Source organism: Haemaphysalis longicornis, unplaced genomic scaffold, assembly GCF_048455015.1.
Source record: "Haemaphysalis longicornis isolate Haplotype H1 unplaced genomic scaffold, Haemaphysalis longicornis Haplotype H1 scaffold_2, whole genome shotgun sequence".
Taxonomy (NCBI): Eukaryota; Metazoa; Arthropoda; class Arachnida; order Ixodida; family Ixodidae; genus Haemaphysalis; species Haemaphysalis longicornis.
Genome location: NW_027526295.1, coordinates 113,887,085 through 113,907,253, shown reverse-complemented (window position 1 = coordinate 113,907,253; position 20,169 = coordinate 113,887,085). Strand labels below are relative to the sequence as shown.

The 20,169-nt window shown below is 44.8% G+C and overlaps 1 protein-coding gene across 1 annotated transcript; it reads right to left on the bottom strand.

Annotated features, from left to right (window-relative positions):
• Positions 1 to 7,482: 7,482 nt before the first annotated feature.
• LOC144169119 (putative endothelial lipase) lies at positions 7,483 to 18,418 on the bottom strand. The gene has a single exon (XM_077698144.1). The coding sequence runs from the start codon at positions 18,116 to 18,118 to the stop codon at positions 16,946 to 16,948; it is 1,173 nt and encodes a 390-aa protein (XP_077554270.1). The 5' UTR covers positions 18,119 to 18,418; the 3' UTR covers positions 7,483 to 16,945.
• Between the last annotated feature and the right edge of the window lie 1,751 nt (positions 18,419 to 20,169).

Here is a 20,169-nt window from a genome sequence, read left to right as displayed (position 1 = left end):
TCACTGCAATACATTTTGCGATACCTATCACGGAAGTGTGCGTCACAATATGTCGATGTCATCGTTCGGCCTGACCCCGGTCATCGTTCTGCCTGCTCGATTTCATAGTTTTATTGAGATTATGCCGTTACAAACTGAAAGAGTAATTTGATGAGCGGAGCACGATATGGAACTTTTTTTGGGGGAGTCACTCTTTAATATGTCGACAGCAGTACACCCCCTCCAGAACGACTAGCAGTAAGAGTAGAGTAGCTACTGCTGCTCTACTGCTACTGCCCCCGAAAACAAATCAGAGCTGAAAAATGCAGAACAAGCTGAAAGGGAAAGTGCTTGGCGAATGAGACAGTGTGGGACCGGCCTGCTTTTCATGCGTGTGTTATCATCTGTTTTAGCGCTGTTTTCCCTTTCAAGACGAAATATGTAGTCCCTGCAACGTCGAGGGATGCAGTTTCTGCAAAACGAATAAGCGTGCGCTAGTGTCCCGTTAGCACACTCGTGATTTTTGCCGGGAGGAGGGGGGGGGGTTGAAATTTTGACAACGAGTATAAAATATAAGAACACGTAAATGTAAAAATATAAAAGAACAAATATAAAGACAAGTGTAAGTAATACAAATAAATAAAATAAAGTAACCATACAGAATAAAATATATGAAACTATGAGGAGTAGTCGAGTTTTTTAGTATTTTTTACGCGAAAAAATTAAGCAATAAATCACCCGCCGTAACCTATAGAATTGGCGTGCAAGAGGAATATAATAATGGATGCTGCCCCTTCGCATAAAAAAAGATACACGAAGCATTTTGCCATTACCCGAATCCCCGCACCCAAGTTTGAAAGAAGAATTGGAAGGAAGGGATAATGGGAGATCAGGGTGGGGAGGAAATACAATTAAAGCTTTCCTGAATTTCTTCTTCATTGATGAAGTCAAGCAAAGAGTAAAGCAAGTGCAGTCTCCTCGTGACCTTTATTTTTGCAAAAATGCGGATAGAAAAAACTTTGCAGTGCAGCTGAGTATTATATAACGACGAATATTGACCCTTCTCTACCGCTACGGTAGCATGGTGATCGGCTGTGAAGCAGTCAGGAAGTTTCAGTATTTTTTAACAGTTTTAATTTACTAATAACATTGGTAGACCTTTAACACACACAAATTTCAAACAATACACTTATTACATGAAACGAGAAATAGTCAAGAGAGTGTAGCAACAAAGATTGGCCAATAACTTCCGCTACGGTTGCATGATGGTCGAGCGGTGGAGCAGTCGAGATATTGAAGCAGTTTTAGGTTAGATGATTCAATTTACTGACAACGTCGTCTGATCTTTTACCCATGCAAACTTGAAAGGATACATTTATTACTATAAATTAGAAAAACAGTAAAGAGAAGAAGAAGAAGAGTACTTAACGGAACATGGCTGATTGGGCCGCGACCTCCAGGCGAAAAGGCCGGACGACGGGCGGTGGCGTCTCTCGAATGATTCCCTGTAGCGGGCCCCCTTGCAGCCGCAGAGCGGCGTTATAGTTAGTTCAAGCGAACCCGTGGGACAAAAGCGCATTCTGGCCCCACTTTCTGCAGCTAATCCGGGAGACGCTTGTGAACACCAATCAGCGATGTTCCCGCCAAAGAGAAAAGGACCAGTGACACACAGACACAAAGTTTGCACTGGAAAACGCGCGCTTGCACAATTATTGACGTAAAGAAAGTAGTTCAGACAAAGCACACTAAAAAAAAAAAAACAGTGGAAACGACAGCAAGGTCGTCTGAAGTACACCGAAAGCCCGGAGACCGAAACTGGCCAGTGCCGACGCCATGGGGGAGGGGGGGGGGAGGGGGAGGGGGGGGGGGGGGGGCGGAACGCTGCTGCCGGGCTGTAACCGAAGCTGGGCCGATGGCTCCCCGTAAAAGCTGCGTCTTCCGGTCGGCCGGCGCGCGAACACACTTTGCATGCATTTCTTACAAAACCTGGGCCTTGGCGGCCGAAGACGTAGTTGAAAGAAGAAAGAAGCAAATTGAACGGGGGGGGGGGGGGGGCTTCGCGACAAGAGCAAGAGTAGTACTAAACGGAACATGGCTGATGGTGAAGTTGTCCCGGAGTAATTAAGGGACCAAAGATGGGCGGCAGCGTTTCTGAAGTGAGACCCCGGCGCCGGCAGCTGCTACCCGTGAACCCGGCGGACAGGGCTTTGATTTGTTTCGACTAGGCAATTAAAAGCGCATTCTGGACAAATTTTCCGCAGTCAACCGGGAAGACGTTTCTTAACACCAATCAGACATGGTCCCGCCAACAACAACGGAACCGAACACTAACAGAAACGCGCGCTCCGGCAAAAGAATTATTGACGTAGACAAAATAGTTCCGACAAAACACTGAAGTAAAGAGCGGATAAAACAAGAACGGCCTTTGGAAGTACACATAAGGCTCGGAGCCCAGAGCGAACACCAAAGGGGGCGCGTAATCTTCTACAACGCGGATACCCGATCCCCTGCGACCCTTTGCCAGGACGGCCTCCTCACCCCGTAATAGCCGTGTCTTCCGGTCGGTCGGCGCGCAAATACAGGCTACATGCGTTTCTTAGTAAAACGGGGCCTTGACGCCCGAAGCAATTCTAAACAGGAAAAGACAGCAAACGCAACGAGGGCTTCGCAACAATTATTGGCTGCTATACTAGATACTAAAAAAAGGCGGTTCACCTATCTACCAACTGAAAAATATGGTTGACATGCATGCCAGTTTCGAGGAACAAAGACAGGGCCCAAACATGGAATACGTCTGAATGTGAAAGTTTACTCAAATTCCATCTATCTGCAAGTGAACGAAATCTGTTTGTATACGTTGGCACAATTGGCACTGAACAGTGAAATTCACGCATATTTCTGAAAGCCTATTCAACACAACATCATTGTTATCCGGGATCACTGGTTTTCGTAACTGCGCACGAAGCGTTGCTGCCTTCCTCGCTATAACGTTACAAACTCAGGCGGTATATATAAAGGAAAACCGAACCTTTTTTTTTTATTCAACGGGAGAGGGAGGGCTCGTACGTACAGTGCTTAGTATTGAAGGAAAAGCAGATGTTTAAGCATTCAAATGAAATAAAAAAAACTTTGATCTGATCTTGTTAGATTTGATTTGAGGCCAGAAGGCGACCTCGGCTGTACTGATTCCCAACCTATGAAATATTTCAGCGTCCTTTTTTTCTAGAAGACAACGAATGATCCAAATATCGTGATATGAGTTGCGCATAAAAGCTCAGAAAGTGGTATAATGTGGCCCCTCAAAAATTGTGCTACTATTTGCGGTTTAGCGTGGGCTATGAGGCATGCTGTAGGAAGGAGGGGGGCTACCGAATATATAACCCCTGGGATTTTTAAGCATTCAGAAATTTCCTGCCCCGGGACACTTTCTGTGTAACTATATATATATATATATATATATATATATATATATATATATATATATATATATATATATATATATATATATATATATATATATATATATATATATATATATATATATATGTATATAATATATATATATATATATATATATATATATATATATATATATATATATATATATATATATATTTATATATATATATATATATATATATATATATATTCACATTCTTTTTCTTAAGCTACATCAAGTTATACGCAAGCAAGTTGTTGGTCCGCACCATCTTAAAAGCACAATCCTAAAAGCACGTGCTCTAGTTTTCTTTTATTTGTTAATGCCGGTCGTACAATATCCTCGTTAGAGATTTAACTGCGAATATCCAATAATAAAAGCTTCCGAGACTACACACTTCGCTCGGTGAACTTCGCTCGGTCGGAAAAAGGAGATCTGCATACAGCAAGATGAACCTTTTTGTGCTTCGCTTATACGGTTTTGCTTATTTTGTGCATAATATTTGAAAACCCCATGAGGTGCCTTTTCTGTTGTTGTTGTTTTTTTCGTTGAAACACTTTTTTTATTTAAATATTGGCGCGTTATATGCCCCTGATGCAACTCCTCTGCTCTGAGGCGCAGCTTATGTTGCAGGGCGGAAGAGTAGTTTAAACCACATGGCTATACAGTAAAATCACGTTATTTCGAACTTAAATAATTCGTGTTGTACCACTTGGTCCGGCCAAGCCTCCGTGAAAGTCTATGTATAAATAAGCTCGTTAATTCGAACCCGAGTAGGTTGCGCCACCGATAATTTGAACTACCCGCCAGTGCTAGTGCCTTGGCGCCTGGCACGCGGCCATAAAAACGCACCCTGCGCCTACACACGTGCGTGCGCCGTGCGGAGAAGGCAAAATAGGGTAAAGGCAGTCTAAATCACACAAGTTGTCGGACATTTTTGAACCCTACTTCTTTGCGAAATCGGTCGAGGTCGATTAAGACGCGAGTACAGTTGTGAGCGTGGCGTGCTGACAGAGCAGGGTATCATATCACAGGTCAGAAGCTCAGAACCTGTCCCTGCCAATGACGACAAGGAAGACAAAGACGAACGATAGTGCGGCCATCCGCTTAGAAGTCATATGGCCGGATGAAATACCGCCTGTCTTCAGTTTTAAGCAAGGCGAACAGGAGGCTTCCGTTGCATTCGTCTGAAGAGCAATTAAACAGTGCTGACTGTTCTGTTAGCTTTACAAACAAAAGGCAGGCTGCAATCACGGGCTTTTCCAAGCATCAATGCGTTAACCCTTGACACGACTTCACAGTTGCAGTGTACTGTTGTTTTTGTTACCTTTCATTAGATCAAACTTTCATTAAATAGAACTGAGATGGCGCCCCCTCGCGGTTCGAATTAACGCGCTTTTACTGCATTTAATATACGTCGGAATCGCGACACATGGGCTTTCTCGTTTTCTGTCTACACCAGAAAAACAGTCGCGGGTGACGGCGATCCAACTCTCATCCTTGTGGTCAGCAGTAAACGGCTTAGCCACTGAGCAACTCCTGCGGGTCACACTCGTCAAGTAACTACACCTTCCGGGTGTGCGACCTTTTTAAACAAATGATGAAATGAAAAACGTTTGCACAACGAGTGCGGGACTTCGCAATTGCGCAGTGGAGCACTCTTGCAGCCTTGTTGCTCCTATAAAATCGCTACGAGTGAAGGGCAAAGTCGTTTCATATCTCCTGCAAGCTGCCGAGAATGACATTTAGTTTGGTCAGTCTCACACTATGCTCACGCTACTAGCAACTACAAACCATTGCTACATTGGTGCGGATTCTTCTTCCTTGTTACGGCTACAAAGAGAGTGTTGATAGTATTCTGATTGGGCTGGACGGAAAAAGTTCATGAGAGGGTACGAAGATAAAGCAAAAGGCGTAAATAGCATTCACTGCGCAATATCAACAACGGACGGTCGAAACGTTTCGTTGTGAACCGGTAATCGTTATTCTTTTTTTGGTTCAGTTGCGGTTCGGGTTCGGCTTGCTCGAAAAATACTGGTTCAGGTTCGGTTTCACTTCCGAAAAAATATCGGTCCGGTTCCAGTTTCGGTTAGGTTTCGGTTCCGATTCGACACCCTGGCCTCTGATAACACATGTGCCGGGCCAGTGGGCAGCTTCCATCCGGATGTCGATGCCTTACTCTGTCAAGCAGATATTATAGCGGTGTCTAGAAGTTCACCTTTCTCTAACCTCTAATTTTGTTTTTTTTTTTTTCATTACGGGATATAAGCATTTTTTTCGCTCTATGAGAGGAACCCGAGGGCGGAGTTGGCCCAATGCCACGGAGACAAGAGTTGCTCCGCAAATGCGCCTCTTGCCGTCCGGCCGCACGCCTCCGGAGCAGTGCGGGAAAGCCCGTCAAAGCGAGCAGTGAACGACGGTGCATGTTTTATAACTTTGACATACTTCGAAAATGCATTCGAAACTCTTGAATACTGCTATTCTATACAAAGCCGAGTAGAATTTGGCTGTGCTCGCAACGATATTCGAAAGCTTGGAAAGCACTTAAATCCGCGTTTGATTAAACAAAAGCTATACAACAGGACAAAACCAATACAATAATTCCCAAGTACTGCATCCGCATTTCGTTTTACAACAACTTTCATTCATTGAAACTGTTTCTTGTAGGTTACGTGGTAAATTACATCAACAATCGGCGTATATTTTCTTAATCCTCCACCCCCCCCCTCCCACCAAAAGCGGTATGACTGATTCCTCACCGAAGTTGCCAGGGGGTATGTTCCTATTTACGTAAGAAATCTGTTAAGTTCTCCGCCAGTTTTTTAGATAATTCTCGTCATATTTGAGCCGTTAAATTAACAGGTTAAACAATGTACAATTCATGACATCATGCCGTAGAGCTGCAGATGCAGTCATCTACGGATAGCGTAATAAAACCCATCTATTAAAGCCCCAATTGCCCATGCATTCCATGTTCTACGTATAATGGCTAAGCACGCATCTCAATATAGGCTCACTGCCGTGAAGAGCTGGGCGACTTGGCAGGTTAATTCAGCTTTATTCAAGTGTGTTGAATGAACGTTGCAGCGGAAGATCTGCAAAATTATAAAAACCTACCGCACTACACCAACGACCACTCGAGCTCTCCCTCCGCCCTGGTAATGTCCGATCGTTCTCAGTTTATTGATGGGACCCAGGCTGCTTCACTGTCTGAATTCCTGTTGCTAGGCCATTGAATGTACTTCTGAAAACCCATTTAAAAGCCTGCGCGAAGGCTCTTTTAGTGACCTGCTGCATTACCTTCCGTAAACCTTTGCAAATCTGCTTCTTGATGGCCCCTTTCTTGTCCACTAGTAGCCTGTTGCAATGTACATCGCGCTGTTCGAAGCAAAAGCATGGTTATTATTGCGGAGGGAAAGATAAATCATGCCAGCAAATTTTTTTGCTATCAACCCATCCAAACAGTGAACGAAGAACATAGGAAAGTCACAACTACCACAAAATATTGGACGTCAAGTGATTTCAAGTAGCGTGAAGTGTGTCATAATGGGAAAGTGGGTTGGAAACCAAGTCGCAGCTTTCATTTGGCACCTCCTCTATTCTAACAGTGGAATATGCCTTGGATTCACATATATCCAGCTGACAGCCTTTGCCAGTGGAGCCTGTCCTGTCCCAACCATGACGTGTACTCTGTATTGCTGCCAAGCTTTGCGCATGCTACATTACGTCTTGATGTGCTTTGACCTGTAAGAGCTGAAGAGATGTGTGAGATCTCGAGTCTGGCAACCTTTGCAGCATATGCTGTCAGTCATGTCTTGATAAAAAGTTTGTAATCAGTGAGAGCTTAGCAAAGCCATGCAAATTTCGAAATTGCAAGCCCAAGGTCACAGTTTGAGCTCATAATCAAACTGCCTGGAAATGCACGTAAAGCATGTTACTAGAGTTGGATTCAAGCCCATAGTATCCAATTAGTTTAGCAACAAGGGTAATTCTAAATGGGGCCAACTCAAGCAAGCATGACAGCAGCCATGCAGCATGAGTAGCAAACAAGGTACACAATCTGCAACAAGGTGTGAACATTTTATTTCTAGCAGAAAAAGATGATCCTCAGTTCATCGTGAGGTCAAGACCGTAACACTTAACATTTCCCGTTTACACAGTGCCATAAAAAACAGGGCTGTGTGAGGTGACATAAGAAACACACAATGCAACAGTACACAACAAGGGTTTGGTTGTAGGAACTAGCAGCATGACTTTTATTTTAAAACTGTGCGTACACGCTATTTCTTCCCTTTTTCTCTCCAATACTCTATGGCTGGAGCATGGTTGTGTGCCTTCAGTTAGTAATAAATTTTTTTAGATGCGGCTAAGAACGTCACTCAACTGCATTTCATAATGTTATTCTCTTCTGTCCGAGCTCGACTTTCCAGCTGAAAGCGTGCTTATTTGCCCAGAAACAGCCGTGCGAAAGTGGAGAATCCTTGCAACCACACAACCAAACAACGACAAAACTTCAATACTGAAAAAAAAAAAAAATGCTGAACTCACACTGCAGTGGGTAGTCACAGAGCCATCAGTTTATATCAGCAACATTGTAAGAACTGAATTCGGAACCACGTTACCATAAAAGACTATATGTTTAGAAATACAGAGTGATCAAAGTTGACAGGTCGACAGGTTTCTTTAAAATTAGCCGCTTAGATTTACTTGAGCACCAACTCTATAGTAACGTTATGCGCCAGGGGAAACAGAATGAGGTGGTCATTATTGATCTCACTGGCCTAATTAACTAAAGTTGAATATTATTGGAAAATTAGATGCAATCGTCTTTCTACACAGTTTCATTTGGCAGAATATTTCTAGCACATCCATAGTCCGAGATATCGAACTACGAAATTTAATTGCCGTTCACATGATTATCCATGCAAATCTATGAGGACTGCTGCACAGCTCCTCCCTTTTGTCATGTACCTGCTGTGTACGGTGTTTAGTTTGGCAAACGAGTGGAGGCATAGGCGATAGTGATAACTGGCACCCTTCCAGTCTTGGTCTGCATAATCACTAAGTGCAATACGTGGAACCGCTGTTGTTCCTGATTTCTCCAGCTGAGAGTGAGAGAGTGGCAGTTATCACTTTTACCTATGCCGCCACCCCATTGTCACACTAAACACCACGCACAGCAGGCACGTGACAAAAGGGAGGAGCTTTGCGACAATACTCACTGCCTTGAATGCGTAATCATGCGAATGACAATTAAACTTCGTAGGTAAATATTTCAGACTACGGATGCGCTAGAAGAATTCTGTCAAATGAAACTGTGTAGGAAGAAGATTGAATGTAACTTTTGAATACAAACATGCCCCCTTAATGCAGCACTACAATGTAAATGATTTAATTTTAGTTAATTAGGCAATTGAGACCAATATTTCCCACCTCAACCTGCGTCCCCCTGGGCGCATAACCTTACTCTACGGTTGGTGTTCACGTACATCCAAGTAACTAATTTTAAAGAAACCTGTCGACTTAAATTTTATCACCCTGTATATGCACATACCCTCACTGCTGAGGTGCCAAGATTGGTAACAGCTGAAATGTTTTCAAAAGATGAGACAGTGAAATCAGCCATACTTCGTGAAGACACTTTGGGTTTCCTCCTAAGCCAGTGATGAATTGTCAAGTCATGATCACACTATTATTATCAACAGTATGCACACATACTCTGCTTTACGTTACATGTATTACTACTGCCATAATACTTTTTATACACGCCATATCTCCTTAAACACTCTAATTGTGCCTATCAGCTTGTGTAGTGAACATGGACCCACACAAGGACACACACACACGCGCACACACACGCACACATATGTATATCTAGTGAATGACTGCAATGTCACATCGAGCAAAAAATCTTAGGCCGTAAAAAGATTTCACGAAAATTTTGCATCACGTCAGTAAATGTAAACTATCCAAATTTTAAGACATTGCATTGAAGCAGCTTTAACTTTTTACTGCTTATTATTTCCAATTTTCAGTGATTAATCTTGATACTCATAAATATCTGACACAAATGCTCTAAGCGCTTTATGCAAGAAGGCTTGAAAGAGCTAAAACACACGTTTTTTAGCTTGTTTGAAGCAGTGAGCAAATTCACTGCACTCAAACTCCCTCAAACATAGGGCCCGAATGCTATGCATGTCTTTTAACTCTGTTCCAGAACATGTGAGATGCACTCCTTTGGTAAAAAGCGAAGTAAATGCAATGGTATGCCATGTCGCATAAATGCAGTTTCGGTACAATACATATATTATAAAATGAGATTAGCAAATAAATATTAGCCTTGTAGATAGCATGATTCACATGCACCTCGCGGACCTTAAAGATACATCCCCCACGCCACACTCTGAAACGTATTGCAAAACTGCCCTGTAGGAAACTAGTTTTCAGCACACTAATGTCATCATAAAAGGCCAATAAAAATTAGACACTGTCCTGTTGCCCGTTACTTGAGTGAACAGACAGTGAGGTTTGACATTTTGCAAGCTCCCAAAATTTGAATGCTGCCAATTTATCAAAATGCTATTGTTGTTGACATAAGCCATATTGAAAGTTTTGTAATAAACGTCAAAACAGTTATGGTAGTGTGCGCTTATGCTGAAAGCGAGGAACTTCACGTAATGGAAGTGCGTTCCTGATCCATGCACTACTATACGCTATTAAGATAAATGAGATAGACTAAAAAAATTTAACAAAATATATACTGGCTGTTTCAGCATAAAATCTGCAGGCAGATAGGAACTGATATTGTTAATTTTCCTAATACCATTATCGTTTAGTGCAAAGATAACCTTGATAAGCGCTCATATATTGGGCAGCATTCAGTGAGAGAAAAGGAATACAAGTATGCTAACAAGTCAAGGAACTAAAAGTCTATTAGAGGAACTGAAATTTCACAAAAGTGCAATCAACATTACAGCACAAAAACACTCAGTTGTGCTGTATAAATATTTTACATGACGATTTCAATACAATAACGCTACAATAGGACCCACGCATTAAACTAATAAACTACAATAATTTCTCATGGTACCTGCAGACAAACGAATAAAGATCATTATGTCAAAATATCGGGCAATTCAAACTGACTTGCATGGTCCTGCCAAGCTCCATGAACACCTATGGACCAAACAGCCCAACAACTGGGATTCCAGTCAGATTCGCCTCAGATAACTTGAACTCCATGTCCTGGACTAGGGTTCCATTCCCACTATCAAGCTTCAGGAAATTTGCTTTCTTGGCCATGTTATATGCAGCGAAGCAAGTATCCAGGTTTCATGCTGTCACAAATTCCCGCCCATCCAGCAACATAACCCGTATTTTTGACACCATATCTGTTCCCTCCTGGTGCCGGAAACAAGAAATATCCAAAACCAACATTCAATCACTAACACAAGCCTGTACAGTAGGAAGACCACTTGCTTCAGGCGTAAAGAGTGATGAATACCTTCCACTGAGGTACAGCAAGAAATAAAAATTCCATGACCCTCTAATATATAAACGCCAAAGATCACAACAGCAAAACTATGCAGTCAAACACAATGCTGAGAAATTAAGCATAATGAGTGCTACATACATGGGTCCAGCCTCAAACAAATACCAAGCAGCAACACTTAGAAACCAAATAAAGCATGGGGAACGGTGGACAAAAGTAACCAACTAGCAGGTTCGGCCATTGATTAATGGCAGAGAAGAGAGGGGGAAATTAAAGCAAGAGGCCCTGCTTGCAGCGTGAGAACAGACTACCAGGAGTGTGCGTGGTCTACCGCAGATGGCCATATGGTGCTGCACCACTCACAAATACATTCCATGGAAACAGAAGTGACGTACTACCTGAATGCACCTTTCTCTGTGTTACTGCCCTAGCGTGGCAGTGCAAAAACACTGAAAATATGTAATGCCGTATCAAAACCAGCTCAATATAACACTGTTCCTTACGCTTGCACACAAACTTGGGCTAAATATTAGGTTGGGCTAAATATTAGGCTTATAAATATAAAATACATTGGGCTAAATATTAGTCTCGTGAAATTCTGTTGATCAGGCGAACTCCGGTAATGAAGAGCACTGTGAAAGATTAAAATTGTTTTTGAAGATGCACATCAATGTCAATGACATTACAATGTAAAAACAGCATACATAAACATTACGATGTAACAGCAGGAGAACCAGACGTCACATGCCTCGTGCTTAATGTACAGCTCACAATATGGAAAAATTTCAGTGAAACCATTAACACCCCAAATTCAATAATCAACTGTCATAATTACTACTAGAACATGCCAGAGATAGCAATTGGTTCCTTTCTGTTTTGAGGGTAGACAATTTTTACACTCTGGGCTAAAGCTGCCCCCAACTGTGGCAAATCAGATTGCAGTAAAGCTATCACAGGCTTTTTATCACAAGCTTTCGCTGAACCTTTGAACCACACATTACATTCAGTAACATGGCACACGTACTACACAATGAAATGCACTTGTGTAGGACTAACATTGATTATGAGTATCTACCAGACACTCGGCAAGACCAGCCATGCCTTTTGCCTATGTCTCCCAGTTGTGCTACCATGAAATTTCAGCCTAATGCCGTGTTAGCAGTTTTTTTCATTCCTAAGAGGACAAAAAGAACAAATTGTAATCACTCAAGAACCACTTTAACATGGCACATGAGAAGGAACTACAGATACACTAAATTTCCGAGACAACGTCCTCCCCCGAGACAATAGTCAATTTACTAAAAGATCCCAAAGATTGCCTACCACCCAAAATTGCGTTAGCTTTGATGCCTTCAAATGCTCAGGGAGCTCCCCCGCTAAAACATTCTGCAGCCCCGAACACCGCCAATGTCTTGGTTTTGAACAAGAGATACAACCTGTCTGGCTTGACTCGCAAGAAAAGGAGGAAGGGGTAGTGATGGCAAGAATAGAAAGGATGATTGGGTAGTAAATGGGAAAAATAGAAGAGCGTGGAGATATTGTCTCGGTGTTGTTTTAGTGGCGTGGCGTCTCAACTAGCTTGACGGTGCTGAAGACGGCGATTTCAACCAGCACCTGGCCTCCGCAAGCGCGGAACTGGCACGGGGACCCGAAGCTGGAGAGAACATAATTACGGATGAAGTGCTGCAGCTCGTGTCCGGCTCTTACACAGACGTATTGTTCGATGTCTTTAGCGATGGTGAGTGAACAAAATAAATGCGAATCATCTATTCATCTGTCCCTGCGGTCACTTATTTGGCCTTTCCGCATTTAACCCAAAAGTTCGCCCATCTCGTATTTTTTACTTGACATCTCCGCAGTTTCGGTTCGCGGCACGGTCACTTTTTTTGTAGTTTTTCACACCTGACCCGAACGTTCACCTATCACGTATTTTTCACTTTAATTTTGGTGGGTGTTCTTTCAGAACTTCACGGTAATAAGGTTCCTTTATCTAGAACCACTGATGAGACACAAGGTTCCAAGTATGTCACCTAAACGTCCCTCCCAAAAGAGCTCATTCTCCTTTGTCTCTGTTATCAAATGCTTCAAACTTTCAAATTGCACCTCTGTAACATTGCAAATCTTCGTTACTATGCCGGCAAACCTTTTCCATTGACCAGCTCCATACAGGTTTCGGCAGTTCTGTAAAATTCCGAACAAGTGCGCCAACCCACGTAAGCCCCCCCCTCCCCCCCAAATGCACCACTAATTTCAAACTTCTGTGCTGTTCCGGGACCCCCCGTCACTCTGCACCTGAGATTTACCATGTTCAGGGGCAACACTGGTGTGCCACGGCCCGTGTATAATCCAATCTATTCAATCCTCGTTAGCAGCCAGATATCCCCATCTCTATGCTCCATTTGTTTTGCTTTTGGCGGTGTCGGTTTCTGATAGCGGCAGTGTGTGCTCAATTTTGTTGAAGAGGCGTGGGCTACTGTGCCCGAAAATAATGCGGTACAGTACTTCAGGAGCTGTGACATAGGCAACGCAATTGTTGGCTCGGAGAAATGCGGCCTGCTTGATGGGGTGGCAGATAATGGAGTCGTGGCCCCAGAAGACCGGGCCGGACTTCAAGTGGAATGTTGCGAACTTTTTGGGGGGACCGGCACAGAGGAGTCTTTTGATGATTTTGAAAGCGATACCTAATATTCTTGGCCAAATGTTAGGTCCAAGTGCATTCCATGTTTTTTCTGGCAAGGGAGCTTTGTTCAAGCCATCTTGAATTTTCGTGCCATCCCGGGATAGCGCCCCCTCCCCACTTTGCCGGTCATCTCAACTTCAGGAGCTTGCTCGGAGTTTTACAGTAGATAACATTTTTTAGATACTTTTGGGCAATTGTATTTCTGAACTGAGACTCGTTTGAAAAATGCATGAGCGTCTACTGAGCATTGCCAAATCTCACTGCTATCCCACAACCCAGCATCCTGCCTGCCTCACAACTCACAGTGGGAGTAGTTTGTATTGTTTTTAACCAACTGGCCAAACCGATTCCGTTCACTCACTAGCCAGGGCCACTGTGCGTTTTTAACTACCAGGTTTTCCCTTCATACTTCTTGCGTCAGAGTGGGTTTCGTTAGCATGTAGCCATCACTACAGCTACGCCCAACAAACTGCTATTACTAAGGGAAATCCCATAAATATCTCATTGAGCGGAAAAAGAGCATCTGGCTATCATAACAACAAATGGCTCTACAGAGGCATTTCATTGCAGAAGGCGTGCTGTATCCCAAGTGTGCCATTGCACAAGCTGCAGCGAAAAAGCTGGCGTCAGGTATTAGTGTCGCCTAATAAAAAATGGCCCCTTCACGAGGAATTTCACAGTGCGAACTTAAACTGGACAGTACAGAGAGGTGGTAGTGTGCGAGTGAGTGGTGAGCCAGTATACTGCAGATCAAGGAAAGGGAAAAACAAGCAACGAACTTCACCATCGTTGTCAACTCTCCCATTTAACAGCGGCATAAACAAGCGGCAGCACAACACAGCAGAGGCAAATGGGAGCCATTCAAAAGCACCAAGGTGGATTGCAAAGCAAGGCGTCTTCAGCAGCAAGATTGCAAAGTGCTTCGACAGCACAAGACGAAACGAGGCGTCTCGCTTTTTAAGCTGAACATTCATGCTTTCACATGAAGTGCTTGGGTGTGCCGAGATTTTTTTAATAGCAATTAATAACTTTAAAGTGACTCTGGCTAGTCATTCAGGATAAATGGTTTGGCTGGTTACCATGTGAGTTAATGGTCATCTGCAGCTGTAGAACTTTTCCTATTGAGAAGCCTTATGAAATGAGGTCTTATCAAATTGATGGGGCCAGGAAAATAACCCCTTAAGGAGTACTGACACCAAAATTTTATGTTCAAATTTTTATTGATTTCATCAATGCTTAATGACCTGGTGAATGCAAAACAGCACTTTAAATAACCAAGCACGCAATAATTAATTACAATGAACCGCCAGAAAATCACCCCTTTTGATTTCCCGCACTTCCAGCCCAGAGGGTGGGTGTGACAGAATTGCGGAAGTACCTCAGCATTTTCTGCGGTCTTCAAAACACTGCAAAGACCGGAGGAAACGTTGTTTCGACCGCCCCACTGCCGGAACTAAGTGGATGAGCTGCCTGAAGGCATTACGCCTAGCATTGCAACGGAAATTTGACGAATGCTTTTAATAAAAGACCTGATGGCTGCTTCTGTTTCGATTCTGGGCTTTATTATCGGCTCCTTTCCCACGTTTGCGAACCGGTGCGCGTGCTGTGCTGTCGGCAAGATAAATCAGATCAAATTGAAGCATGTTCGGCACGTCGCAAGCGGCTCATATTTAAGCCAGGGTATTCTGTTGAGTAAAGGAAGCAAACCGTGTGATACAATTAACACCAAAAATTCGTGTCAGTAACCTTTTAAGAAAATCCTATTTCTCAAGGCAAATTATGTATGTTTCTCATTACCGTACTTTGACTGCACTAGAAAGGTGTGTATGTGACCACACTAGAAAGGCTTGTATGTGTCAAAAATTTACTGTTGGTAACGAGTCACCCCATCACTCATGGCTTCCCTGTGAATTCGCTTCAGCCAGACAGACCGCTCTGACTGAGAGACATCTGACATTTTCAAAACACTGCCCTAGCTTTCACTTTGAAATGGCTAAGAACCTGATGCACTTCGAAGTTTACGTCGTGACACCTATTCCAGGTCCGGTTGTAGCAGCCCTAACAAGTGCAGTTCACCATTCTGAAGAGGATATGCCAGTTACGCTAAACGCCAAGGCATTCGCAAGCATACGATTGCAGAGAAACACCGCCCAGACAAACAACCTCGCCAACACCACGCAGCCAACCATGTTTTGCATCGGCAACCACGACAATATAAAAATAAAGTCGGCACTGCCGCACAAGTAGCGGACCGTGCAGTTGAGGGGCCAGGGCATACACACTACTCCTGTACTAGCATTTCCGGATACACTGCATGGTGTACTTGAATAAATATCTCTGCAGTACCCTACTATATAAAATACAAATGTTTATCACTACCCATTTCAGTTATGAAGCTACGAAACCCGAATATTTGTTTTATGCACCTCTCCAGAAGAAGCCTGATGCTATATGATGATATCGTGGCCCACAGTGCGCCAAGAGCTTTCTTTCCGAACAGAAAAAAATGAGTCTACATAACCTTGACTAGCGAGCAACAAATGCAAAAACAGAAGTGCGTGCTTGACCTACAGTATCAAATATGCAAAACAACCCATACAACAAGTGCCAACAGCAAATTAAAAGTACAGGATTCAGTGCGAAGAATTTACGAGCTGTGCTTGATATAACGGCTTAAGACGTAAGCTTGCTTTGTGCGTACACAGTTTCGACCTCTATGGAATGCCGCTGCCATCTTCAGCCAGAGTATTCATAAAATGCCACTCATGATGCGTCAATGAAACCCTTCGAGGCAGTGTTATGTGTAAAACACGAAGAATATCGATAATGATGCTATTTGAACAATAAATATCTTCACACGTTCCAGGTAAACAAGCAGTCCCAAACACCAGGGTAACCGGACTGAAAATTTCAAATTGCCACTGTGAAATCCCCACCGACTATGGATTTCTGTTAACGCCCCAAAAATTTCAAATGGGAGAGGTATATGCACACACCCACTTGCACAATCTCAAACTAAAAAAAGGTATTCCCAGCCTCTCCTGCATACATAAAAAAAGAAATCAACCAAGTTGCATATGACAATAAAACAGGAATGGCCAGTATTCGGCCCACACCAAAGAAAAAATCAAACGAAATGACTGAACAACTGATGATGTACCAAAGAAAAAAATCTAACGAAATGACTGAACAACTGATGATGCGGACAGCATTAAAACACGGAGTCTCCACAAAACAAGAAACATTACCTGAAATTCCGCAGTTCAGTGAAAACGAACTCGCACTAAGTCTTGTTATAAACACCCCGTAAAGCGACGACTGGACTAGTAAAGCCCGTGTCGTGACCGCGGTGTAGTCAGCGCACTGAAACCAGGCACACAACAGAGACCACAAACAGCGACGGTGCACTCGTGAACGCTGCCGCTGCCGCGGTTTTTTCGCGTTCCCCATCCGCGTTCGAGCGAGGCACCTCCCGTGCGCACATCTTGGGGCTCACGAACTCCTCTCCGTTCCTCTCGGGCGTCCAATAGCCTGGAAGCAGCTCCGTACCTGGCGCATCTCCCGCGCAGCGCTCCACCGTCCGCTTGTAATACACGAGGGCAGCCATGTGAGAGCAACGAACGCTGGAGCGGCAGTGCGGTTGTCTCTCACCGCCGTTCACGTAAACGTCGAGCGCCGCTATTCTCGCTCTGACTCCCAGACCGCAGGGTTCCGCGGCACTCGTGTGGACCGCATCCGATGCGCGGGCCCTGCCCGGTGCGTTCAGGTGCGCCAGGCCCAATTTGGAGACGAAAAGCGGCGCCGTGGGATCCAACAGCGTGAGGCGTCCGAGTCGGTGGCTCCCGTACGCGATGTGGCCGAGATCGTCGGCGACGAACCCCATAACGTGGGCGCCGACGCCGAAGCCCAGCAGGTGGACGCGGCCGAGGTCGTAGCCGTGGTCGAACACGAGGCTGGTCAGGGTTCGGGCCAGTATCCGCGCAACGAGTCGGCTGTCGCCCGCAGCTTGCCGGTACACTGCGCTGTCCGTCGGACCGGCGTGAGTGGGGCAGTAGTAGACGTCAGCGGTGCAACCAGCACCCACGCTCCAAAGCACTTCGAGAAGCGCGTCGCCCGGCCGGTGTCGCCGGAGAGCGGTGACCAGAGCGTCGGCGTGAGCCGCCGATTCAGCGGGCAGACCGTGACACACGACCGTCAGGTTGGCGTTTCCCAGTCGATCGCCGGGCAGGTCGACGTCGCTGCCGGCGGTGAATTCGAGGTGCTCGGAATTTGGGACCACACCACTACCACCGGGAAGCCACCAGCGAAAGGTGACGTTCACGTCGCGCACGTCACGAGGCACGAAGAACGACCACGGCCCACTCGTGTTGAACACGCCGTACGGCTCGCGAACCACTTCCCCGAAGTCGCCGTCGCTCTCCGTCACCGCCGGACGGAACACGGCCTCTCCTGGACAAGTGTCGGCTCGCGCGCATGCGAGCAAAGTAGCGGTTGTCATAGCGACAACGAGCGTAGACGCACTGCACATTTTGTCGTCTTGCTTCAGCTCCGCAGGACGCGCCAATTATCACACAAGAAGCGCCGGCGAGACGAGGCGAGGCCTAGGTAGGGAGCGTACGTACGGCAACACGCGTAACATGAAGACTGCGATGTGGACGCCCGCACGCTATCTCGCTATCACGTCGCCGGCTCCCTCCATCCGTGGGAACCACTTTGAACCGCGAAGTGCCATCGGAAACCGCAAAGACACGACAGGCGAACACGAGGGACGCTTCTTTGAATGAGATACCGGCACTCACAACAAACATATAAATCCACTCGAAAGCATAGTGAGCAACGTGGCGCGTTGTGTAGGAACAGACTAGGCCGCTAGGCGGCAAACAAATGATTTTGCGTTTTTAAAATAAGATTTCCATAAAATTCAATGCCGTGTCAGCAACAAGTTAAATTGAAAAATAAATGACTTAATTGAATTCAATTACGTGATGATATTCTTCAACCATGCCCAGATAATCCTCTATAACGCAAACACGCAGGCAATAAAATTTATATAGTGGGGATCTTCTGCTGCCCGCATGAATTCCCACGCGGCCCCTCTGAGTAGCAGTCCGTATTTTGTTCTCCACATAACTTTTTTACGGTGAGGAAAGTATTCTGACTACCACTGTACTATCCAAGGCGAGTCAGGGCCAAATTAAAGAAAGATTCTCGGCAGATTACCTGAACCCGTGAGGGTGCTAGCCAGGAAGAAATGCTCTGCGATGATCCGCAAGGAGGCGCTGCCGCTTGCTGGCGTGTGGATTTAAGGGGCGGTGGCGCGCTTCACTGCGGTTAAGGTGGCTGCGGGCGCTCGCATTTGAGCGAAGCTTTTTGCTGAGTGCTACCACTGTTTGGAAAATACTTAGGGAAAAAATCAGAAAGCAAGACATTCTATTGTTTTGTTGTTGTTGTTCCGGCAACCTATTCTAGTGACAAGCGCCGTACACATCCAATGTTACAGGGTTCGCGAAAGGAAATAATAGTGAAACACGCTCTGCGCGGCTTTCGGTTGAGAAAAAAAAAACGCAAGATAGTGAGTGTTTCATCGTAACTTAAACGAAGGAAATTGCGACCCATATAATTTAGGCTGCTGCTGTCTACTCTCTGTCAGCACACATCTGCAGGTTCCTCTGCGGATAAGCATATTTAGCCTGTAATCTGCCGTTTAACCTCACAAGTGAGTGATAACTCAACCGACTGGGCATACTATAAAAACCTAAATTCACAACATACTTCCCTGCCGACAATTGGCGCAACCAGGAGCTTCGTTGGGGGTTTGAAGGAAGGGGGGGGGGGCAAAATCTTTGGAATCAAAGCGAAGAAACAAACTTACTACGTTCGGCTTTTCGATAAACAGCTGCTTTACAAAAATTCGTTCCCACATTTCAGCGGAAGAAGCCCCCCAACCGCCCCTTCCTTGAATCCTCCCCTTGCTCCTTCCCGGCAGAGAAAGCACACAGTAAAATTGCGTTTGCTTTGATAGTCGCCATGAGTAAACACACTTGACTCATGGTGACTCATGATCACCCAAATGCTAACTAATAATACTCTCACAAAGCAAAAACATTACTCTATCTTCCGGTAGGGAAACCCTGAGTAGTATGCGAAGTAGGCATGGGGTCCGGACCCCATGCCTACTTCGCATACTACTCAGGCCATTCAAGTGTGCATTAGTTTTCAGTTCGTTATTTCCGTGAGGTCGAGGTACGTAGCTACCGTTACATTTACCGTTTGGTTTCCATAGTAACAACCCCACTTTTCACTTACTGGAACTACGAAATGGGAAATTGCGTTGACCCCATGGCTGTTTCGCATACTACTCAGGGTTCCCCTACAGGAAGATGGTGTAATTTTATTTGAGGGGGGTGGGGGTGTTAGAGTGGAGAGCCATTAAAGAGAGAGAGAGATGTTGTACGTGGTATGAGTTTGTCTTTATTTAAGCATTATTATCATCATGTTCAACGTAGGTGACGTCGAGCTGTGGTTGGCGTTCCGCTTTGATTATGACCGCCTTATGGTCTGTGAAATGTAAGTCAAGGG

Bases quoted from the DNA above. Each gene is read 5' to 3' on its own strand.
- LOC144169119 (XM_077698144.1), bottom strand. From the start codon at position 18,118: ATGTGCAGTGCGTCTACGCTCGTTGTCGCTATGACAACCGCTACTTTG.